The sequence below is a fragment of the Paroedura picta genome, chromosome 12 (genome assembly GCF_049243985.1).
Source record: "Paroedura picta isolate Pp20150507F chromosome 12, Ppicta_v3.0, whole genome shotgun sequence".
Taxonomy (NCBI): domain Eukaryota; kingdom Metazoa; phylum Chordata; class Lepidosauria; order Squamata; family Gekkonidae; genus Paroedura; species Paroedura picta.
In genome coordinates, this window is record NC_135380.1 from 41811621 (window position 1) to 41836588 (window position 24968).

General features: G+C 52.7%; 1 protein-coding gene across 6 annotated transcripts in view; it reads left to right on the plus strand.

The window, feature by feature from the left end:
• NUP214 (nucleoporin 214) overlaps positions 1-24211 on the plus strand; it is a 91502-nt gene extending 67291 nt beyond the window's left edge. For 2 of the 6 annotated variants that reach the window (XR_013226056.1, XR_013226057.1), the window contains exons 28-36: positions 4656-4717; positions 5726-7456; positions 9322-9392; positions 10739-10892; positions 13271-13429; positions 17359-17530; positions 21364-21503; positions 21762-21852; positions 24012-24211. Coding sequence is in view for 4 of the 6 variants with exons in the window: in XM_077306868.1 (XP_077162983.1) it covers positions 4656-4717; positions 5726-7456; positions 9322-9392; positions 10739-10892; positions 13271-13429; positions 17359-17530; positions 21364-21503; positions 21762-21786; positions 24012-24045 (2548 nt within the window). In the remaining 2 variants the exon portion in view is untranslated. The remainder of the gene's footprint in view (positions 1-4655; positions 4718-5725; positions 7457-9321; positions 9393-10738; positions 10893-13270; positions 13430-17358; positions 17531-21363; positions 21504-21761; positions 21853-24011) is intronic. The other 4 variants (XM_077306868.1, XM_077306869.1, XM_077306870.1 and 1 more) reach the window with 3 other exon arrangements.
• Positions 24212-24968: the final 757 nt, after the last annotated feature.

Sequence of the window (24968 nt, forward strand, 5' to 3'; positions counted from 1 at the left end):
ACCCATCAGGCTTCACATGTCTCAAAGTGGCTTACAGTTGCCTTCCCTTCCCCTCTCCACAACAGACGTCCTGGGAAGAAGGTGGGGCTTAAGAGAGCTCTGAGAAAACTGCTCTGCGAGAATAGCTCTAACAGGACTATGACTAGCCCAAGGTCACCCAGCTGGCTGCTTGTGGAGGAGCGGGGAATCAAACCTGGCTCTCTAGATTAGAGGCCACCCTTCTTAGCCACTTCACCAAGCAAAGGGGAAGAACGCTTGCAGACAGACAACAGCAAGAGTCGAGTAGCACCTTAAAGACTAGGAAAACTTGTAGCTGCTCAGTTCTTTAGATGTAGCAAAGTCCTCCATCCTTATTACTGGGGTGGACTGATCCCTGTCGATTAAGATCTTGCAGGTCAGACTGGCCCTTCGTCCCCCTGCCATCTCCACGCACACCCGCAGGCATTCGGCTGGCACATTGACAGCTCCTTTATCAGTGCCATGCTCAATAGCCTGGCGGTGCCTTTTTTGTTTCTTTCAAAATCCCAAACTTAAAAACATTGGGGGAGTGGAGGGAATTCCCAGGCATTGCTTGTTAGGAGGTGCAATGTCTGAGGTCACCTTTGCGTTCGGCAATCTTAAGGTATCCCCTTTCCCTAGCCATGGCTGTTTAACGTTTTTACGACAAAGCCTTTCATGCAACTGTGGCTTTGATCCTTGCCTCTGGTGAAATATTGCCCCCGAGAGAGCCACGAACCAGACCAGCCTGAAAGTGCCAAAGCTCAAAAGGAGGCTGCAGCCTGACGGGCAGATTGTGGCTGGGGGGGGGGGATGCCCATAAGCTACTCACAGAGGTGACTAAATCATCTCAGTGCCATCTGGAAGCCTCAGTTATGTAAGCACTCACACACACAAGAGCATGTGTAGGAGGGGGGGGGGCTGGTCACGTCCAGTACATGCTAATAGGTCCTGCAAAGATTTCCAGTTTTTAGAACAAACTAGACCAGGGGTAGTCAAACAGTGGCCCTCCAGATGTCCATGGACTACAATTCCCAGGAGCCCCTGCCAGCTGGCAGGGGCTCATGGGAATTGTAGTCCATGGACATCTGGAGGGCCACAGTTTGACTACCCCTGAACTAGACTATAAATCTTGGCATCCTCAGTAGCCCACCAATAATAGGGAATCCTGCGGTCCTGGCAACTTATGCATCTACCTGGGAGCCAGCATGGTGTAAGTGGCCAAGAAGGTAGCCTCTGAACTGGAGAACTGGGTTTGATTCCTTCTCCACATGCAGCCAGCTGGATGACCTTGGGCGAGTCACAGTTTTCTCAGCCCCACCTACCTCACAAGGTGTCTGTTGCGGGGTGGGGTGGGGAGCAATTGTGAACTGCTTTGAGTTACATGAGAACTGCTGGATGATTTTCGGTCAGTCCCGGTTCTCTCAGAGTTCTCTCAGCCCTACCTACTTCACGGAGTGTCTGCTGTGGGGAGAGGAAAGGAAAGGTGTTTGTAAGCCATTTTGGGACTCCTTCGGGTAGAGACAAGCAAGGGATGGAAAAATCCAGCCCTTCTACTTAACCTGCATATTTTCTCCCAAGTCCTAGAAGGAAGGGGCTGCAAAGGGGACGGAAACTCAAGGCACTTCCCCAAACACTGACACACGCAGCCCTCATTAGTAAACTCTTTGGGGATGCTGACCTACCCTTTAGGGCAGGGGTGGGAAAATTGCTTGCAGCGGCTCATGGGAATTGTAGTCCATGGACATCTGAAGGGCCACAGTTTGCCCACCCCTGCTTTAGGGCCATAGTAAAAATTACTTTGCACTATGTACTTTTAAGTGCCTGGAACACTCCAGACCACAGCATGAAGGCTACAGTGCTGAAGTTCTGGGGGGGGGGGGCGTGGAGCTTTTAGGGGGGGTAAAAAAAAATCTTAGGATTGCAAACTAGCATTTTTACAATACTCCCTTCTTTTGTTGGTACATTGTGATCTTTATTGGTTGCCCTATAGACAGCTGTTTAAAGAAGAAGAGTAGCTTCTTTTTTTCTACTCTGCTTTTTACTATCCAAAGGTGTCCCAAAGGGGTGACTGGATTGCAGTCACCACGTTTCCTCTAACAACAGATCCCCTGTGAAGTAGGTGAGTCTGAGAGAACTGGTATTGGACCAAGGTCACCCAGCTTGCTGCATGTGAAATAGAAGTGGGGAATTGAACACGGCTCTCCAGTTTAGAGGCTACCAGTCTTAGAGGCTACCAAGCTGGATCCCAAAGAGATGCACATTTGTGTCTACCCCATCATGTTGCCTGAGTGTACTATTTGAGCTCACAAGGTGTGCAAAGGAGTCAGTCTGTCATCTCTGTATAGAGAGAGACCTGTGCTAAGCAATTGGGTCAAAGATTTTTTTTGAGGTTCTTTTTTTAATGACTGCATGGCATCCAGTCTTAGTCACCTGGAAGGGATTTTGACTTGCTACAGATGATCAGCCAAGCTAGCACGTAGTAGCACAAACAAAGCATTTCCAGTGTGATAGTTCAAGAAGGGCAGCCATGTCACCCCATCTTTTTCTTCAGAAAAGAGGAAGAGTCCAGGAGCACCTGAAAGACTGACAAAATTGGGGAAGGGGTGAGCTTTTGGGAGTCACTGCCCATACTGAAGAAGTGAGTGGTGACTGCCAAAAGCTCGTACCCTGCCAGAAATCTGGTTCGTCTTTAAGGTGCTCCTGGACTCTTGCTGTTTCCAGTGTGATAGTAACACTTCGTGCTGGGAGATCAACTAACTTATCTCATCATTAGGAAAACAGCACGAGGGACCGGTTGTTTCCTCAGCACAATTACAGCTCATTGCATGGACCCATTTAGATAATATTAATAATAATAATTTTATTTTTTATACCCTGCCCTTCCCTGGGCGGCTCAGGGCTGATAATATAAGGTTTAAATCAATAAGTACAAAAATAAATTACATATATAACACTTTAATAAATGTTTTAAAATTTTAATAACATTTTAAAATTTGTATCAATGAGATATACACAATTTAATTGCCCAGAGATTTAACCTGGTCCGAGGGGTGGGGGGGGGGAATCATCCGACCTGACTTCCAGCATAACCTTGAACCCATGGCTACATACAAATTGTAAATTTCCGTCTTTCTAAAGCAGCAGTTCTGAACCCTCCACCCGGTGCAACTGCTGCCACGGCCACAGTGGCAGGGTTCGCAGCAGGGGATGTTGTGGCGGCAGCCCAAAGGGGGAGAGCCAATTTGGTGTAGTGGTTAGGAGTGTGGACTTCTAATCTGGCATGCCAGGTTCGATTCTGCACTCCCCCACATGCAGCCAGCTGGGTGACCTTTGGCTCGCCACAGCACTGATAAAACTGTTCTGACCGGGCAGTGATATCAGGGCTCTCTCAGCCTCACCCACCCCACAGGGTGTCTGTAGTGGGGAGAGGAATGGGAAGGCAACTGTAAGCCACTTTGAGCCTCCTTTGGGTAGGGAAATGTGGCATATAAGAACCAACTCTTCTTCTTCTTCTTGTAGGGATGTGCGCGTGCTGGTGATCATGATCACCTTCCATGATCACCAGCGCGCATGCAGCCCTACGACCCCCTTTGGGTCACCGCCACCAGCAGCTCTCATCCCCTTCGCCTTTGGGTCGCCAGCAGCGGCCTCAGCGACCCCCCTGAAAGGGTGGATCGACCCCCAGGTTGAGAACGGCTGATCTAAAGCAAGGTTTATTTATTTATTTATTATATTTATATATCGCCCTCCCCGGAGGCTTCCCAACCGTGGTACCGAGGGACCATACAGTACTGCAAAGGCCTCTCAATGGTACTGTGGTGCGCCCTCCCAAAAAGGGTTTTAATGAAAAAAAAACAAAATTGTACCCTTATTTGGATAGATTAACCACCCCTCTCCAGTGGCCAGTGATGGGGTGGGAAGGGGAGCGGCCTTGGCCATTTAAAGCTTTGCTGCCCAAGGCTCCTAACACTTCCGGGATGTGGCAGGGAGGCGTGGCCAGATGATATCATTTCCTGATACCTCAAAGCCTGAAAAATATTTCAGCATTACCTCCTGAAAATGGCTCTGATGCCCCTTTGTGGGAGCTGTGAAAAGAGAAGGGCTCTGTCAAAGCCTGTATTGCTGTTTGTCTTCAAACTTTTGACCATGGGGGAACTCCTGAAATATTGCTAAGGCTTCGAGGACCCCCAAAAGTGGTGATGGTCCCCTTCAGAGAAGTTGGTGCAGAAGTGACAGGAGCCAGCTGACCAATCAATCATTCACCATTTCCGTTGTGGAGAAAGAGACAAGACCTGTCGAGTGGCAGGGGAAGGGGGCTCCAGTGACCTCTAGTGATGCCAGTGGACATCTGAATATCTGGGGAAAGCTGTGTAACTCCAGGGGAGCTCTCATGTAGCCTTAGGGTTCCCCGGAAGCCCGGTTGGAAATCCCTAGGTGTTAAAGGGTCTTTTTCCTGTGCTGTGGCAGAAATACCAGAGCGTGTCAAAGGGCGAAGCTGGTGTGTGCGCCCATGCTCATTTCAAATACAAAATACAACCCCTACTTTTTAAAAAAAGCTACCAGGCAGGAGATGGATGGATCGATGGCTCTTTCATCTGGGATTCTGTGGTCAGGGGGAAAGCATCAGGTTGTCTCATGTGCACTTTCTCCCCTAGGCCTGGTTTTAATTTTGCTGCCGTCCCTTCAAGCCCTGCGACGCCTGGCTCTGCTTCACAAGGTAAGAAGGCCTGTCCTTAGGTGGCTGAAGAGGAAGCCAGAGGGACCCAGTGGTCCTCACGTACCCAGCTTGCGGTTCTGCTCCGGGCAGAGGTTGCTTCCAAGTCAAACAGGTGGCCAGTCTGACTCACTGGTTTCTCCAGGGTCTCAGGCCGAGGGGAGGGCTCATCCAGTGCCAGCTCCCAGGGCCCTGAACCCTGGGGTCTTCCACAGGCCGAGCAGCTGCTCACCACTGAACCACAGCAGTTACCCGGAGTTTTGCACGATGAGTGATTGGATCCTTCAGTGAGACTCAGTGCAGTCACATACAGCAGAGGTTGACTGGGAGAAGGCAAGGCCCAAGCAGGGAATCATGTAGGGGTGGAAGAGGGAGCCTCTTCCCTGGGTGGTATTTTGTGTTCCCATAAGCCAGGGGTAGTCAAACTGCGGCCCTCCAGATGTCCATGGACAGCATTCGCTGGCAGGGGCTAATGGGAATTGTAGTCCATGGACATCTGGAGGGCCGCAGTTTGACTACCCCTGCCATAAGCCCTTAAAATGGCAGCTCTTTGATTATTTTATTTATTTATTGCATTTGTATACTTCCCTTCCGTAAGGGCTCACGTGGGCGGGGCTAGGTGTGGCTTTTGCACGGCCCAGCTGTGTAGATCCAAAGGCATCCTGTTAAACAGAACCCCTGGCTGAAATCTTGGAAGAGTTACTGTTAGACTGGTTGTTGTGGATTTCCCGAGTGCGTGGTCCGTGGTCTGCTAGTTTAGGGACTTAAACTGACAGACCCCAGCCACATAGTCCAGAAAGCCCACAACAACCAGTTGCTTCCAGCCGTGAAAGCCTTTGACAGTTGCAGTTAGTCTTGTATATAATTGTTCTCCCTGCCGCCGGTGGTTCTCTCATGACACCAAATTTGGGGCTTCCTCTGTTGGGTCAGCTTTTGCCCTTTGCACCTCCAGTCCGATCCTGTACTTTTAGCGTTACCTTCTAATGTTAGGCATTTGTCCTTCTTTCGTAGCAGCAGCCCCCACTGCCAAAGAATCCAGCCAGCCGGATACCTTCTCCCTCAGTGGGAATGCTAAATTTGGAACCGCTCCCGAGAGCCCGTTTACTTTGGGGCCCACAAAACCAACTAGCCTTTCGGGGGCTTCCGTGATAAGCAGCAGTTCCGGAGATCCCAGCCCGGCAAATGGCCAAGCAGACACAGCCGCCACTTCTGTTCCCTCCGCCAAATTGGAGAACCTTCCACCAAAGCATGGAGACCCCGTATCCCAAGGCCCTGTGGCTGGAGAGACTCTTGGGAGCTTCTCCGGACTGAGAGTGGGCCAAGCCGACGATAACGCAAGGGTTGCCCCTGCCAAACCTCCATGTAGCACGGCAGCCAGCGGTCAGCTGCCAAAAGCAACGTCAGCGCCTTCCGGGTTCACTCTGGGGAGCTCCCCGCAAGTCGACAAACCAGCAGAGGCTGCCGCACCCGCGGTCACAGCCACCGGTGTGTCATCGCCAGCGGTCAGTGCAGGCACCATCTTTGGCAATGTGCAGTTAGTCAGCACAGGGGCTCCTGGCACCCTGGGCACGGGAGCATCGTCAGGCGGCAGCAAGTCAGCTTTTCTGTTCGGCATGCCACAGGCAAACGCCCCAGTGGTATCGTCCGCTGCCTCGGTGCCCCCTCCGGCATCGGCGACTCTCTCGTTCGGAAGTCTGTTGAGTTCGGCAGCCACCGCTGTGGCTTCTGCACCACCTGGCAAAGGAGAGGCAGATGCCAAAACCATCTCAGCCCCCGAAAAGCCGTCTGCAAACGAGGCCGCCCTGCCTGCTCCAGCCCCGATGCAGGGACAGACCCCAGAGGCCCCTCAGGAACAACCTTCCCAAGAGCCACCTTCTCCAGGAGAAGAAGGCTCTGCCCCCCTCAGCTCTGCTTCAGCAGCACCTGCCAAAGAAACTGTTCCCACCCCGGCTTCCAGTGATTCGAAGGCCGAGGTGCCTCCGCCGGCCTCCACTTTCGAGCAGCACGCCTTGGTGACCTCAGCGCCAACAAACATAGCCCCAGCCCCGGGAGAGGCCGCCAGTATGCCACCCTCTTCCTCCAACTCAGGCATCTCTCTCCAGGCCCCCCCCACCAGCTCCGTGGCATTCCCAGTGGCCCCCTCGAGCTCTTCCGTGAGCGCACAGCCCCCCGTTTCCAGCTCTTCGTCCAGCTCCGCCTTCAGCCAGCCCACAACAAACGCCGGGGCTACCCCTGCCTCCGCCTCGGTCTTCGGCCAGCTCTCCGCAGCAACGACGGCCTCTCTGTTTGGCCAGCCCCTGCCGGCATCCACCTCCACTGCCACGACCCAGGGGGCAGGCACCGGGTTTACCACCTCTGCCTTCGCTGCGGGAAGCCCCGGAGGCTTCAGCCAGCCTGCCTTCGGACAGGCTCCGGCCTTTGGCCAGCCGGCAAACACGTCAAGCGGCTTCGCTTTCAGCCAGACGGCCTTCGGGGCGACTCCCGCTTTTGGCCAGGCCCCCTCGTCCGCCACCTCGGCCTCCGGCAGCGGGCACGTGTTCGGCGTGCCGTCCAGCACCAACACCACCAGCTCCTTCTCTTTCGGGCAGCCCTCTGCCACCACGGGCGGCGGGCTCTTCGGCCAAAGCAGCGCCCCCGCTTTCGGACAGAGTTCCGGCTTCAGCCAGGGGGGATCCGTATTTGGAAGCGCTGCTGCCACCACGCCCACCTCTTCTGCTGGATTCAGCTTCTGCCAGCCTTCAGGTGAGACGCGGGAGGGCGCTGTTGAAGGGGGGCAAAAGTATCAAGCAAAAGGATGCAGAGCCACATGAAAAGAAGTAGGTGGAATAGGTGCTCATAGTGAGGGGCACTGTACCGGGTAGGGTTGTGCGCCTCGCATTTTCAAGGCAAGAGGTGTTCAGAGGTGGTTGGCCATTGCCTGCCTCTGCGTAGCAACCCTGGGCTTCCTGTGTGGTCTCCCATCCAAATATTAAGCAGATCTGACCCCACTTAGTATTTGAGATCTTACAAGATGGGGCTAGCTTAGGCCATCCAAGTCAGGCCAATATAGAATAATTATCCTTACACTGGCATAAGCTTTCCTGGCCTGCTAAACTGAGGATATCAGAGTAATGCATGTCTGATGTTCAGTCTACCCAAACTCTCACCCCTGAGCCTTCACAGGGTTCTTGCGCTGGATGGAGCTGAGCAAACCTGGCCACCTTCTGGCATTGGACCCGAAATCAAGAAGAGCTGGGGGTTTTGTAGCCTGCCTTTTACTACCCAAAGGGCTCTCGAAGTTGCTTACGATCACCTTCCTCTCTCCTGTGGGTTGGGTGGGACTGAGTTCTCCTTGAAAGAACTGTGACTGGCCCAAGGTTCCCCAGCAGGCCTCCTGTGTCTCAAAGGAGGCTGAGAGAGCTGTGGGAGAACTGTGACTTGCCCAAGGTCACTCAGCTGTGAAGGAGTGGGGAATCAAACCCGGCTCTTCAGAACAGAGACAAAATCAAGCAAGGGCTTTTTCATGAACCATGAATGGCCAGAGTGGGGGAAGGCGAACATTAGGAAGGGTGGAGCATTTTCTTTTTCCAACTTCAGTCTTTTAAAGAAGGAGAGAAATAGCACGTCCAGTCTGGAGCCCCTCCTTCCAGCTGCATGATGGGAAAAAACAAGAAGCTCCTCCAGGAACTCCCCGCGGTGGTGAATGGGAAAAGAGGCAGCCTTTTTGGTGACTCTTCATGCCCGTGGGTGGGAAACAAATTAGGCTAATTGCTCCAGATGAGAGATCAGCCCCTTCTTAATGAACACAAAAGAGTGTTTTGAAAGGGAGGCAGACCGCCTGGGGGAAGGGGCCCAAAACATTGATGGCAGGGTCGGCGTTTCAAGGGATGCTGGGAATGAGACCAGGAAATCCTCTTTTTAATCCTCTTTTTTAATCAAAACATTTTGTTATTTTTCGAAGGAAGAGAAGAAGAGCAAAGCTTGCTCAGAGAAAGCTGCTTCCAGGCACGCTTTAGTAGAAACCCAGAGCATTTATTTCATTAGCAGCAACTCTTTCCATATTGCAAGGTGTATATTTCCGCACACGAGGCAGAGAAAGAAAAAAGAGACGTTTTGGCATTAGGATGGGCTTGATCTCCCAGCGTGGGGGGAGAAGGGGAAGGAGAGGATGGGAAGCAGGCTTCCCTGCAAGATCAGGTTTCAAAACAGACGCCTCCTCCCACTCTGTAGATATTCTTTGTCAACTATGTCTGTGTATAGTGACACAAAAGATCAGCAGTGAGCTCTTGTCCTGAGAAGGCGATGCTCTGGACATTGTCTCTGAGCCACGAAGCCCGGGCCATTGTGAGAAACCGGGAGTAAGAGATCTTCCACAGTAGATGGTGCGTCATGTGCCTGGAATGTACTCATATCCCAGGTCTAAAGCAACCCCAAAGGAAACGCCCCTCCCCCCTTCCCCAAAACAGAGGTGAGGCTTCCTGGGTTGGCTCCTCCTTCCTGACTTTGAAGTTTGGGATAGCATCCTCCAGGTGGTTCTAATGGGGGGCGGATGACCTTTTGCCCTTGTGTTCTGAAGTGTCCTCTTTTCTCTCCCACCCGGCACCCACCACCTTTCCCTGCTCCTCCAGCGTTCGGTTCCAGCAATACAGGTTCTGTGTTTGGACAGGCAGCCAACACCAGCAGCAACCTCTTTGGCCAGGTAAGGCCCCTCTTTCTGGAACGGCTGCATTGCCTGTACGTGATTCCCTTGGGAGAGAAAGAACTCGCCCGGCTTCCATGATTTCCTTTGCAGTAAATTTAGAGCACACACACGTCACCCAGTGCAGCTACTAAGTCCGTTAGTGAGAGTAAAAGAAGTTCCTTTTGGGCACTATTGCAACATAGATTTAAGAGTGGCCACCAGCTTAAGCGGTTTTAAAAGGGGAATGGGCCAATTCATGGTGGTCTAGCTGTGACCATTTCACCATCACATTTCAGTGGAATTTCCACTTTCAGGGGGAATATGTGTACGGGGGGGGGGGGGGGGGAGCAGATCCTAAAGCATTGGCTGGCTGATTCAGCAGGGCTGCTTTTAGTTCTGTGTTGTAACACTGAAAAAGCTAAGATAGCTGCTTATAGTTTGCATCAGTTTCAGATGCAAGGGTGTGCAAGAACTTTTCTGTTCATGGGCCTTGGCAGCAAGATGTGAACCATACGCCATGGCCTCCCTCCCTTACCGTTGAGTTACTGTAAAGAAATGCATCAGCTCATGTTGGGTCTCTGTTTCTGTTTGAACAAACCAGCTACCATGCCACTTCTTGCATTTCTCTGTGGCCTTTCCATAAAGTTCTACAATGGTCATTGTTAAAGAACATGGGAGAAGAGTCCGATCAGGAAAAAGCCTGAGGAGTCAGGATAAACTTGGCAACCACACATCTGTTTCATAGCCTTGACCAGGGGTAGTCAAACTGCGGCCCTCCAGATGTCCATGGACTACAATTCCCAGGAGCCCCCTGCCAGCATTCGCTGGCAGGGGTCTCCTGGGAATTGTAGTCCATGGACATCTGGAGGGCCGCAGTTTGACTACCCCTGGCCTTGACTGAAAGGGGATCAGGCAGCAGATAACCAGGTCAGCCGCACTCCGTGCTGGCTGCAAGTACCCTGAGCCCATGTTTTGCTCTCTTCTTCATAGACCATCAAAGGACAGCTCCCCTGAGCAAACACCAGCACTGCTGTCCCTGCCCTGCAAACATGGCTTTGCAGAATCTAATTCTTTCGACCACAGGTTCCTATCTTGAGTGACTGTGAGCTTCCTAACTAACACATACACAGCATAGCCTGCTTCTGCCCAAGAAAGAGAGCTCTGTGTTAGTTGCTCAGATCCTTCCTCCTTGTGTTTTTCGCCTATGTGGGGAGTTACAAAAGCTGTTCAGTGGCAGAGAAGTCAGTGCCCTACCTGGATGCTGATCCCAGTTTGCTAGTCACTGTCCTTGGCTCTTGAGCCTTTTTGTGCCTCCAGCAAAGGCCAGCATCCCAGGTTGCTTTCTGTCCTCTTTTCTCCCGCAGCAGCCTTCTCCCAGCGGGGGCCTCTTTGGCTCCAGCAGCGCAGGGAGAGGCGTCGCCTTCTTCAGCGGCCTAGGAGGGAAGCCGAGCCAGGATGCGGCCAATAAAAATCCATTCAGTTCCACTGGCACGGGATTTGGATCTTCAACCACCCCGAGTAAGTCAGCCATGGATTTGAGGGGAATCTGGTTCGCAAGGGCCTGGTTCACATGTCTACATTTCATGCCCTTGGTATTGGCAGCTCCAAGCACTGATCAGCACACGTGGATGATCCGTTCCTTGATAGACTTTAATGGTGCCTCATTTCAACAATTCAGTGGAACACTTTGTCCCTGGAGTCTGTTCACATGTTCAGCTCAACGGTTATATCAGGGGTAGTCAAACTGCGGCCCTCCAGATGTCCATGGACTACAATTCCCAGGAGCCCCTGCCAGCGAATGCTGGCAGGGGCTCCTGGGAATAGTAGTCCATGGACATCTGGAGGGCCGCAGTTTGACTACCCCTGGTGTATATAATGTGTGGCAGCCAGGGCTCATGCCCCAGGCACCATATTTGATGGGTGCCCACTGGGCCCCATCAAGCCCCTGTGGGTGGTGGAAGCTGCATGCCCTGACTGGCCTGCACCCAGTGAGCAGAAGATGGCTCAGCAGCGGGCACACCAGCCACGGGTGGCCCAACCCTCCCCAATGCTGCAGACCCAGGCCTGGGCACAGCAGGTGCTTGCAATGGTGCCACACCTGATGATTGCAGCCTCCAGTAGCTGGCTCCTATGCCAGGGCCAGTTCATGGGTGTGTGTTTCTCTGCAGAGGCCCAAGCTCCGCCCACCTGCTTATCCGGGGCGCCAGATAGAGTAGGCACACCTCTGATTTTACTGCAAGAATTCAGTTGATAATGAAGCAGCTGAATGCAACTTGGCAGCTGAATGGGTGAACTTGGCCCAACTTGAAGCAGTGACTGTTTCTTGGCAGCAAGAGGGAGGTTGAGCTTGGACAGGCCAAAATTCTAGCCGATTTTGGTTTGTTTTCCTTGGAGCCGAGTGATAGAGAACTTCCCCACATGCTCATGGATGCACCTGGTGTTAACCTTGAGTCCTGGGATTCCAAGCACACAGCAGATGAATTGTCAAAGGCAGGAGTCACCTGGCTGCTGTGGGTATTCCAGGCTGTGTGGCCATGGTCCGGTCATCTGACTGGGAGAACAACTCTGCTCTATCCTCTAAGCGGAAGATCCCTGATTTATTGCTATTTTCCCTGATACGATAAATTCCCTAATTTATTGCAGTATCCCTAATACTATTGCAGTTTTCTTAGCCAGCCGTCCTTTGTGACTGGAATTCTTTGGCATTTGTAATTGGAGAACAGGTTTGTCACCTGGGAGCATCCACAAATGCTTGTTTAGCGGTGTCTCCTGTTGACAGCAGGGCAGCCAGCAAGCTGCTCTTCCTGGCTTTGCCACCAGATCTGGCAGTTTGGTTCATAGTTCTGTACCTGGCATCACCCCTCCCCCTCCCTCCACTGTGGAGTCACTGCCCTCTCTCATTCCCAGCTCAGGGGACTGGAGGAGAGGATCATATTGCCCACACAATGCAGAGGGGGTCATCCTCGAGTTATGTGGTCAACAGCCCAGAGGGGAAAGATTCACACGTCACTAATAGAACAAAGTTTTAGTCCGAGGGCACCCTTAAGACCAACAAAGTTTTATTCAAGGCATAAACTTCCGTGCGCATGGATACTTTTTCACTTCAACCAGGCGGCTGGGACAATGAAGCTTATTGGGGTTGGTTTGTTTTTTTGTTTTGAGAGCCAGAGTGACGTGATGGTTAAAGAGTGTGGAGGGCTCTTAACTGGAGAACTGGGTTTGATCCCACACTCTGGGTGTGGGTGACCTTGGACTAGTCACAATTCTCTTGGAGCTGTTCTTGCAAAGCAGTTCTCTCAGAGCTCTCTCAGTCCCACCTACCTCACAGGGTGTCTGTTTCAGGGAGAAGAAGGGAAAGGGTTTTGTAGTGGGACTTCTCTAGGTAGTGAAAAGCATGGTATAAAACAGGGGTAGTCAAACTGCGGGCCTCCAGATGTCCATGGACTACAATTCCCAGGAGCCCCCTGCCAGCGAATGCTGGCAGGGGGCTCCTGGGAATTGTAGTCCATGGACATCTGGAGGGCCGCAGTTTGACTACCCCTGGTATAAACAAACAGCTCTCCTTATTTTGTCGCTCAGCTTAGCATACCTACCAGGACGTAGTGTTTTTTCATAGCAGCAAGGGTGACGTGTGCTCTCCCAGGCTCCACAGAATCCCCATCCCTGACCTGAAAGTAACACAGCTTGCTTCGAGTTTTGCAAAGTTTCCCAGGGGTCTGCAGGAGTTCCTCCCTCGCCGTAGCAGAGGGGCTGTTGGCTGCGAGCCTGATGTGAAGTGCGTCTGCCTGCTATTCCGGTTCTAGCCGGGATTAAATTTTTAGGGGTTTTATTAGGTGAGAGGGCTTTTTGTTCTGACCTACTATAGCAAAAGGGCTTCATTTTTCTCCCCATCCCAGATACGTCGAGCCTTTTTGGAAACAGTGGCGCCAAGACCTTTGGGTTTGGCACTTCCTCCCCCTCCTCCTTTGGCGAGCAGAAACCGGCGGGCACGTTCAGTTCCGGCGGAGGGAGCGTGGCCTCTCAGGGCTTCGGGTTCTCCAGCCCAACCAAAGCAGGTATTATTTCATGCGTGGATCTCATCATAAGATGCAGAGAAGAGTCTTCGGTAAACAAGCCTGTTCCCCCAGAATGAGCATTGCTAGGCACTTTTTAAAAAAATCAAATTTCATTCTGCAGCCTGCGAAAATTCTACTCCTGCCAGTCATAAGGATTTTTCGAGCCTCCGGAATAGCTGTTACTTAGAGGTTCAGATTCAGCCAGCTTGGTGTCATGGTTATGCCCTCTAATCTGGAGAGCTGGATTTGATCCCCCGCTTCTTCACATACAGCCAGCTGGGTGACCATGGGCTAGTCCTGTTAGAGCTGTTCTCACAGAGCTCTCTCAGCCCCACTTCCCTTACAGGGTGTCTGTTGTAGGGACAGGGAGTGAAGGCGATTGTAAGCCGTTTTGAGACTCCCTCAAGTAGTGAAAACTGGGGTCCAAAAAGCAGCACTTCCTCTTCGCTAATTATCACTTGATCAGGTCCCTCTGCTGCAGAAGGGCCTTGTGTTCCGTGTGGCCTAAGCCAATTTGAACGAATGCCATTCTCTCAAGAGCAGTAACTGTCAGGCAATCCCTCCGTAGAGCCCAGACTTAAACTCTGTTGTCTTCTTGTTGGTTGATCGGGTAGCCTCCCTCCAAGGCAGAAATGGTGCCTGTGCTTTTTAAAATCTCTGGGTTGAGAGAGAGGTCAGGTTCCCCTCTCTGACTGATACACTCGGTTGACTTACCCAGCCCCCCTTTCTTCTGGCAATGGGCACTCCTCCTCTTCCATTGCGCTAACTGGACTACAGAGGGGAAGAGGAGACGGACCTTGCCCTGCACTGCTGCTTTTATTGGCTGCTGGTGGTGGTGCCCGCTGTGCCTTGCCCCGGCATTGTCGGGAGTGAACCTTCTGCTGCAGAACCTCTAGAAGCCCATCCTCACCTTCCACTTTGCTAGCGCCAGGGAGTAAGGAAAAGGCTGCACGTTGGAAAGAAGGGGGGGGCTTGCCTTCCTTGCTCTGTGCCTCCGGCATGACTCTCCTCTCCCTTCACTTCTTGTCTGCTGACTTAAAAATCCACGGGAGATTCGAATCCAGAACGGAGCCTGTGGGTAAAATAGGCACAGCCCTCAAGACAGAAGCGTAACAGGAGAGCTGATCTATGCTAAATGATTCAGCAGGAGCACTTTTATTTTTATATTTCTTTCCAGAGTGGTTTGGATTTGCAACCAGGCAGTATCTGTTACAGTGGCCGGGGCTGGAATTTCACTCCGGGTATTAAAATGCATCCTCCCACCTCCACCCCCCCAATCCCAGTCAAATGGCAAAAGGCAATTATCCGTGTTCCTGAAAAGGCAGGAGACTGGAGGGCAGGATGAAGCGGCGGAAGGTTGCGGTGGAAATATGGGGGTAGCTTATCTGCATGAGCGGGAAACAAGATCTGCCGTTCTCATGAAACGGTCTCCAAAGGAGTTCCCTTGGCGCTTCCATTCGCATGACAAGTCAGCTACACAGCCAAAGGTTCTGTTTTCCCACCCCCTCGAATACGCCCATGACGGTGATCCCCCCCCCCGAGACAAGCTGGTTTCCCTGGCCTGTTGAACGGGCCCCCACCCAACAGAGTCGCTGACAGATGACGTGGGCCGGGACGGTGTCAGGCAGTCAAAGGAGCGTTCCCATGCCGTTTCCCACAAGCTCTTTGAGAGTCAAACTCCTCTTCCAAATCTTTACCCCCCCCAAGCCAGAGGCACAGTCCAAGTGTTGTTTGGAAGTCGCTTTCCCTCCCCAAGTGTGCTCCACAGGCCAGCTCAGCAAGCAGTGTGCCTCTAGGGTGCGATGCACAGCCGTGCTGGAACGGCTGCAGTTTTCCCGGCGACGTTAGAAACGCTACCTTAGCAACTGCTCGGGGGTTTTGTGCGCACGTTTTTTTGTTTTTTTGTTTCTGCAGAGAGCCAGCGGCAGCTGCTGCCGCTGGTGACTTTTTTTTCACACACCGGCTCCAGCAGGTGCCTCCGGCCAGCGCGCTTCATGTCCGAGGGCTTTTTTTATAAGGCCATGCCTGCAGAATCTAGCCACTCCTTTTGCAGTAAGTGCTCCGAGGGATGCATGAGGTGGCAGCTCCCAAGGAAGCCCCCCTCCGCCTGCGCTCGCCCATACCGGCCGAGTGGGGATTTGCAGCTCGAAAGGCAGTCTTGACACGCTCTTTCTGACGTGGCTGATCTTTCTGCAGGAGCTGCTTAGGGATGGAGATCTGGAAGGACGCAGGGTTGCAAATGCAATGGGTGACCTCTCCTTGCATGCCTCGCATTGTCTCTCGGGAACCCCGTCCTAGGCCTTCTCCTCGCTCAAGGAGGAATGGCCAAACCTGTTCCTGGGCTGTACTAATTCAGGCTGCAGGTCGGGGGCCAAGTGGTGGAAGTTCCTCCGTGCAAACAAACAAAAAATGCCCCGTGCATGGAAGATTAGCAAGATAGGGAGAATTATAAGCTAGAGCAGGGGTAGTCAAACTGCGGCCCTCCAGGTGTCCATGGGCTACAATTCCCATGAGCGTTCCCAGCGTTCGCTGGCAGGGGCTCATGGGAATTGTAGCCCATGGACATCTGGAGGGCCGCAGTTTGACTACCCCTGCGCTAGAGTGTTGAGGTGATGGTTTTCATTCTGCAAGGTGCTCTTTTTGAATGCATGGTGGAATTATGTGGAAACTGCACACATACAAACACAGCAGCAGTGGTGCAGTCCGGACACCGGTTGACCTGCAGACCCTGGCCCCGAGACTTGGTGTGAGCTGGCCAGGCCAGCCTCAACCTCCCCTCCAGAGTGCTGGGAGGATGATTCCACTTTTATCTCACGGGCTGTTGCAGGAAGTACTGAAATAACTAACATAGTTTAGACATTTGCCGTGCTGCGTAGACCCCGTTCGTCGTCCTAACGGGCCTTGTCTCGGCCGTGCACGCTGAGGGTGTAGAAAGACACGTGCCTGCTATTAAAGGCTGCCTGTGTTTAATTCCAAAAGCAACTGGCTTCCATAGCTACAGTGGAGAAATTTGTAAGACCTTTTGCCAGCATTTCCCAAAGGGTTAGGGGGGGGGGAAACAGAAGAACCAAAGTCAGCTGTCCCCACCCCTAAGCACGGGGGTTCCTTGGCTCTGCAGAGCACCATCACCCCCCCCCACACACACACACACACACACCTTTGCTCCCTGCATGGAGCAAAACCCCCCCCTACTCCCCCTCAAAATGGCATGTTGAGTTATAGTGGAGCACAGTCACTTTCCCTACACACACACACACCTGTGAAAAGATGGAGGGCCCGGGGAGGGGTGGGGGGGGGCACTTACCGGTGTTGACACTGAACAATTCAGGAGCTTAGAGCAGGAGGTGGAGAAGGGACCAGTCATGCCCCCCTCCTTTGTTTTCCCTTCTCCCCTTCCTTCCAGATTTTAAAAATCCACACAACCCTTGCTGGGCAGACCCTCTTTTGGCCTCGCCCACTTTCTAAAAATACTCAAGAGGTGCCAGAAAAAGTGTCACCTAGCACCATGTTGGGGGGTCCCTGCCACAGACAGATGTCCCCTGCCTACCACCGTTCCCCTCCCCCCCCAGATGGGTGTTAAGAGCCTGCTGCTATTCCCATGTCCAAGAGAGCCCAGTGCTGGATGCAACACAGGCGGGGTGGGGATAGTACCCCCCTGAAATGGGTCTGGGCTCCTCTGGCTCCAGCCCAAGGTGATTTGAGGAGTGTTCCCTCACTTGGCATGATGCATTCCAATGTTTGAGAGTGAAACTACACAGCCTTGCTGTATGACCCCTTGCAAGCTCTGCAGCAGCAGCGGCTGTCAGGAAGCTGCCCACTTTCCTTTGCTGAGTCTGCTGCAGGGGAGAATCTAACTCATCTCCTTTTGTCTCTTCTGTCTGTTGACTTTGTTCTCTTTTTGTCCCTCTTTTTGCCTCTGTTTTGCTCAGGTGGCTTCGGAGCTGCTCCAGTGTTCGGCAGCCCTCCCACTTTTGGGGGGTCCCCTGGGTTTGGAGGGGTGCCAGCATTCGGTTCAGCCCCGGCCTTTTCAAGCCCTCTGGGCTCGACGGGAGGCAAAGTCTTCGGCGAGGGGACAGCAGCCGCCAACACCGGAGGATTTGGGTAAGCTGGCAACCCGGTCATGGGGCCACACTGTCCTGTGATGTGTTCACATGGCTCTCTGGGTCTAATCCAGGCTTTCTCAACCAGGGTTTCATGGAACCCGGGGGTTCTTGACAGCCCTGGAAGGGTTTCCCAAATTGGTGGGAGTTAAAACATTTATGGGGTGATATTGACCATATATTAAGAGCCTCTTGTGGCGCAGAGTGGTAAGGCAGCAGACATGCAGTCTGAAGGCTCTGGCCATGAGGCTGGGAGTTCAATCCCAGCAGCCGGCTCAAGGTTGACTCAGCCTTCCATCCTTCCGAGGTCGGTAAAATGAGTACCCAGCTTGCTGCTGGGGGTGGTAAACGGTAATGACTGGGGAAGGCACTGGCAAACCACCCCGTATTGAGTCTGCCATGAAAACGCTGGAGGGCGTCACCCCAAAGGTCAGACATGACTCAGTGCTTGCACAGGGGATACCTACCTTTACCTTTATTGACCATATATAGTCATGTCAGGACCTCCCAAAATGGCCAGTGATGGGTCTGGAGGGGTTGGGAAGGGAAGGGGCCTCAGGTGAGCATGTAGACAGCTCTGCTTCCCAACCATATTCGGCATGATTGTGCCACCTCTGGGGTTTCTCGAAGCCTAAAGAATGTTTCAGGGGCTTCTCAATGGTTAAAAAGTTCAGAAAGCCTGGTTTAATCCAATGAGGTTCTACTCTTACCTTAAAAAAAAAAAAAAAGCCCAACGCAACTGCTCAGAACTATTTACATGAAAACATTCTATCCTCCAGTGAATAATTTATTCCCCAGCACTCTCCTGTCGTACTCCAGCATGACCAAGAAAGGCTGTGCAGGGAGAAATAGGCTCAGTTATGCCGGGCCCTGGCAGGATCACCTCCTCCCACTCGAACCTGCCCCGGAATTCTGATCTGCTCCTCATGATGAGACCCAGGCCTGTTGCAGAGAGGCCCTCTGACCTGGATAGCCTGGGCGGGCCCGATCTCGTGCAGTCTCTGAAGCAGGGGTAGTCAAACTGCCGCCCTCCAGATGTCCATGGACTACAATTCCCAGGAGCCCCCTGCCAGCGAATGCTGGCAGGGGGCTCCTGGGAATTGTAGTCCATGGACATCTGGAGGGCCGCAGTTTGACTACCCCTGCAAAATCAGCCTCGGTTAGCCTTTGGGGGGAAGACCTCTGAGGAAAACGAAGGTTATGACGCGGAGGCAGGCAACGGCAAACAACCTCTGAACTTCTCTTGCCCGGCTGCCAAGCAGTACAACAGTCGTAAGGTCTCCTGGCTAAACTATACACACAGAGGGCTGCCTGTAGGCTTGTGTGCTTCGGCCGCTTCGGTGGCCGTTCAAGCCAGCGACGTGCCAAAGTGCACAAGCCTAGTTGCCAGCCTCAGGTGGAACCTGGAAATCCCCCGGAATTACAGCTCATCTCCAGACTGCACGTAGCAGTTAACCTGGAGAAAAAAATGTTGTTTTGGAAGGTGGCCTATATCAGTGGTCCCCAACCTTTTTATCACCGGGGACCGGTCAACACTTGACAATAGTACTGAGGCCCCGGGGGAGGGGGGGCAGTCTTTTGCCGAGGGATGTCGCCACCGTCTGAGCCCCTGCTCTGCTTGCTTTTCTGCCGGCGCCCCTGATTTCCTGCTGCCCACTGGGGGGCGCTGCACAGTGCCACACCGAGGGGGAGCCCCAGCCATAGCGGCCGCTGGAGAGCACCAAAGGTGAGCTGGTGGCAGAGTGGCAGGGCAGCCTCCGAGGCAGCAGTCGGGGAGGAGACGAGGAGGAGCCGCGGCCTGGTACTGACTGATCCACGGACTGGTACCAGTCTCCAGACTGGGGGTTGGGGACCTCTGGCCTATATGACGTTGTATCCCCTTCACGTCCCTGTCCCAAATATTCCCAAATATTCAGAAGTATTCCAACCTGGATCTGGCCACTCTCCTTTCCCACTCCCCTGCCAGCAGTCATGGGAGACCTGGCCACCCCCCCCCCCCCACACACACACACGCACATACACACACCCCACATGATAAATAAATAAATGCAGGGAGACTCCAGGTTGCTTTCCTATCCCTTCCCTGGAGAGATTCACACAACATCTTCATTGCCGTCATTTAGTCGTCAGGTTAAATAAGTTCCATTTTCTTGCCTTGAACAATACATTGTTCATAATATTCCTTTGCCGCCTAAGTTTTTACGCAGTTGCGAAACGAAACTATTAATACACAGACAGTGAATCGATGGACGTGCAGCAGCACACGCAAGTTTCTTATTGCCTCCGGTCAAACAGGTCTTGCAGGTTTTTGTGAGCTATCCTAGCAAACCCATTTATCAGAAGCAAAAGTGAAAAAAGCATCCTTCTGCAGCTGGCTCTGTTTTCTTTAAAAGCCTGCTCTGCCACATTAAGCTGCCTTGATAGGCATAGTGTTTTGCGATGCATCTGCAGGAACCGTGAGCGGCCTGGGAAGGTAGCTGACATCTCTGCCGCTGTGAGTCACAAACAGGAAGGAAAGTGCTTTGTCAGCTCCACCCATTCTGGCTTTAACCGTTTTATTCCTTCCCCCTTCCCGAAACGAGCAATGCTAACTCCTGCCCAGTCAGCTTGTGCCTCTCACAGTGGTTTTCACAACTGTAACAAATACACACACACAATCGATGTTAAAAACCAAACCATTTTTCAATCAAACTAGTGAAGTGCCATAAAGTTGGCGGCAGCTAGTTGAGTGGGAAGCCAGCGTGGTGTGTAGTGGTTAAAGAGCAGCGGCCTCTAATCTGGAGAACTGGCTGATTCCCCACTCCTCCTTCACATGCAGCCAGCTGGGTGACCTTGGGCCAGGCACAGTTCTCTCAGAGCTCTCTCAGCCTCCCCTCCTGCACAGAGTGTCTGTTGTGGGGAGAGGAAGGAAAGGTGATTGTAAGCCACTTTGAAACTCCTTTTGGTAGAGGAAAGCGGCATATAAGAACCAACTCTTCTTCTTCTTCAGTAATCTCAGGGCTCTCTCAGCCTCCCCTCCCTCACACGGTGTCTGTTGTGGGGAGAGGAAGGAAAGGTGATTGTAAGCCGCTTTGAAACTCCTTTGGGTAGAGGAAAGCGGCATATAAGAACCAACTCTTCTTCTTCTTCAGTAATCTCAGGGCTCTCTCAGCCTCCCCTCCCTCACACGGTGTCTGTTGTGGGGAGAGGAAGGAAAGGTGATTGTAAGCCGCTTTGAAACTCCTTTGGGTAGAGGAAAGCGGCATATAAGAGCCAACTCTCCTTCAGTAATTCTTCATTGTCTGTTGTGGGGAGAGGACAGGAAGGCAATTGTAAACTACTTTGAGACACATCCAGCCTGCTGGGTGACCTTGGGCCAGTCAAGATTCTTTCAGAGTCTCTCAACCCCGCCTCCCTAACAGGGTATCTGTTTTTTTTTGGGGGGGGGGCAGCTGTTTGCAAGCCTTTTTGTGACCCTTTCAAGGAGTGAAAAGTGGGGTATGCAGCCCAGGGCTCCCAGGGCTTGCTCCCCTGTAGTGATGGTTCTAGTGCAGAAACGGCCCAAGATCTCCCTCCCTCCCGGCCACCTTTCAGCAGACAAAGGGGTGTCCTGAACAGGGCCTCTTCCAGTGATCTTTGCTGGCAGGGGCTCATGGTAATTGTAGTCCATGGAAATCTGGAGAGCCGCAATTTGGCCACTCCTGGTCTAAAGGGTTTCAGATTGTGAGCCCAGCTTTAGGAGTGGGAAACTGAGGCAGCATAAGGCAGTGATGTGCTAGGATTTAAATCTGACCATTCACTGACTTAGTCCATCCGTCTGTCTGTCTCTCTCCTGCCCCCCTCCCCCCTTTACAGTTTTGGTGGCACATCTAACACTGCATCCTTCGGTACATTGGCAAATCAAAATACCCCTACTTTTGGATCCCTGTCCCAGCAGTCCACCGGTTTTGGCACTCAGGGCAGCGGATTCTCTGGCTTCGGATCCAGCGGAGGAGGTAGGAGACCCTCAGGGTCAAGGTGACATTGGGTCCCGCAAGGGAGTGGGGATGTTCCCGTTGACTGGCCTGTGCTTGGGTCAAAGCAGGTTTGGATATATATATTTGAGTCTAGATATAAGACAAGGAAGTTCAGGGGACGGGCAAAGGGTTTTGGGGACAGCACCACGGAACTGGAGGGGTGTGGCTTCAAGGCACCTTCACACGGATGTAACCTGGCCAATAACCCTGTTAATCTTGCCTTGTTGCCCCCTGCAGGCTTTGGCTTTGGATCGTCGAACGCGTAAGTCCCTCTCACTGCCTCGTGTCTTTCTTTGAGTGGGAAAGGAAGCTTCTTTGGGGGTGAAAGGTACTAAACCCCATGATCCCAGATGCATTTTGACTCAGCAAGATGAAATCGTGGCCTTGATCTCTCTCTCTTTCTCTCTTTCTTTCTCTCTCTGGCTCATTTCTCCTCTGAATAGCATGAGGCTCTACAAGGCTGCTCTTTGCCCTCTCCTTTCCTGCAGAGCTGGTCCTTGAGAAAAGTCGGTCTTCTCTGAAGGGAGTGTCACAAAGGGGGGGGGGGAGGAGAAGGGGCTCTGCTAACAGGTGGGGGGTGCACAGCAAAGTGCAAGTCTGCCATGCATCGGGAGCCTGCCATGGAGACGGAGGGGATCCTGGTCCCTGTGTTTGAGACCCAAGGAATTGGGTGGTGGGGGGTCCTTCCTCCAGCTCTGCCCACCTCCTAAGGCTAGGAGCTGTCCTCATGGCTAGAGACGGGTGTGGTTGCCAGATGCGCCTGTCTCTCATTGGCTGGGCTGCTCAGATCCTACAGCGTTGGGCAGGGTAAGGGGGGGGTGTCTCGCAAAGCATGAGAGAACATGGGGAGGCACAGGGGGAAGGCGGCTTGGGCAAGAAGGGGTGAAAGTGGGAGGGGTCCCAATAGAACACCAGTGGGCACAGCCTGTGAGGGCACCAGGAATGGCTGCTGACGGACAGCAGCTAGAAATGCTGATCCCCAGGTGGGCCCTGGAGACCCCCCAGTTGTACAGCCCATGTCCAGGCCACTGAGGTCGGTTCCCCTGGAGAAAATAGTTGTTTTGGACAGTGCATTCTACAACACTGAGATCCCACCCTGCCCCAAATCGCACCCACTCTGGCTTCATCCCCAAGGCCTCCAGGTATTTGCCAACACAGGGTTGGGGTTCCTATCAGCCGCACGTGGGAGGCATCTTGCCGGGACCAAAATACTCTTGGGCTTCTCGACCTCCAGCCGTCCCTTAAATGCACAAGCTGCAGGCAGCAGACACCGTGTGCAGGGAAGGGCCCAAAGTATGCACGGGGTTGTCCACAGCTTAAAACAAAGATCCCTCCACCGGCAGGCACCCGGGGCGATTCTGCAGGCCTTACGAAAAGTGACAAACTGTCTGCTTTCACTTTCAGTAAAAACCAGCTCTGATCCCCACGAAGGTCCAGAATATTAGCAGCTGCTCCCTTTAAAAGGGACAGGGACAGGGTCTTTGGGTTTGTTTTGTAAAGTTGTTTTAAGCTAGAGCAGTGCCTGGGCTTGGGGGCAAATGCAAGGGGAGGGTATAAGGCGGGGGGGGGGCTCCCTGCAGAGTGAAGACTGCAAGCATCACAGGCAGAAATCTGGACAAATCTTTCAGGCTCTCTGCAGCCTCCAGCCCTCTACCTGGCGCATCCCTTTGCTTCCAACTGGGGAAACTTTCCCCTCTGCTCCACACAGCTGACTCTGTCCGGGATTCTGCCCTGAGAAAGTCTTCCAGGTTTCCTAAGAAGCTTAGACTTCCCTCCAAGAATGAGCCCAGAGCTCCTATCGCAAATCCCTTTAGAAAGCCCCAGACACTAGTCCACGCCAGGGCTCTCTGTTCTCAGGCATACCAGCCTGTGTCATGAACCCCATGGTTCCTGACCAGCGTCCCTCATTTTTCTGCTTATTTTCTCTCCTGCTGTGTTGTGGCATCCCCGTAGGCCCTTTCCACAGCGCCCCTCCCATCCTTTCCCTGCATTTCAAAAGGCTTATTCCGCTGTGCCTTCTTATCACTGTGCTTCAAGGTTGCCTTCTCCTACTAAGTAGTCTAAATAACAGGTGGCCAAAGGAGCAGGCCGGCACCTCTAAGATCAGAGAAACTCTGTTGCTCTTTTCCTGCGTGAACCCGAATTCCAGCCAGAAGCCTATTTCCTGCTCCCCTCCCCAAGCCCAGGTATATAATCTGTGTGGACCCCCTCCCTCCCCGGTGTCTCACTCAAGATTCCTGTCTGCGAGCATGTGCAAAGTGTAGATCCTGAATTCCGTTTCTTCCAAGAAAGACTTCTACTTAAAGCTTCGGCCTGAAGCCCAAGAGTGATGTCTGGGGAGTGATTCTGCGGGGTCTCAACCTCTTGGTTCCTGACAGCCTGAGCCCGCCCAAGGGGGTCTTCTGGTGGAGAGGGGGGGATCTCGTAGCGCTGCCAACAGAGAGGCCACTGCCGTCTTCAACTGTGTGCGTGGTTTGCATCTTTCAGATCGACCTCCGGGTTCAGCGGCTGGAGAAGCTGAGAAGAGCAGCGGTACGGGTCGCAGTGAACCAGCAGAAGCTCTGAGCCCGCATTTTCTGGGTCCTTTTGTAAAAAAAAATCAAAGAAAACGCACCTAAAATGCTTATTATTTTTTTTAATGGAGATATTGCTCCTACTCTTTAAATAAAAGTATTTTCTCTGCTCCAGGACCGTCACTCTCTTTTAGCATGTGTGTGTGTGTGTGTGTTAGAAATATGGGACCACTTCCTGTTGGCCAGTGATGCTCATTTAGTTTTGAGAGTGTGGCGAGGAACATGCAAAGCCTTCCAGAGATCATCCATCCAAGCCCAGCCCAGAGGATTGAAAAAGGATGGGAAATTACCTTTTATAACCTTTGTCTGGTGACTTAGCGTAATGGCAATCGGTGGTCCTGTGGGATGTACAAGGGGGGGTGGAGACCCCAGCTTATTGGTGTGACCTGAGAAGCATCATCTTTCCCTGCCTTCAATGGAATATTATAAAACCTCTTGTAATCCTTTGTTCGCCACACGGGCTTTTTTGGGACAACCCCCCTGTGTCATTTTGTTCTGCTGCAGTTGAATAAAATTATTAAAAGGTTTTCCAGTCTGGTGGCCACTCAGTTTAGGTGCTGCACACTAGGCAAATGATTCCAAAATGCCCAGACCAGGCCCTGGGCTACCAGATTTGGAGGCTCATCTGGAATTGCCTAGTTCGGGGCGAAGGTTGCTTCCTGACACCCCTTTCCGTTGAAGGTGCACCTTGACTTTTTGTCTACAACGACTGGACGGGGCTCGGGGATCAGCCTTCTCTCCAGCGCAAAGGTGACAGCACCCCTCCTGGAAAACCTCAGGCCTGCCCATGCGGAGCAGATTGCATCTCCAGGGGAGGGGTGGCCTGGACTCCTGGAAGGCGCCTAGACATAGTTTTGTCTGTAGCTGTGTT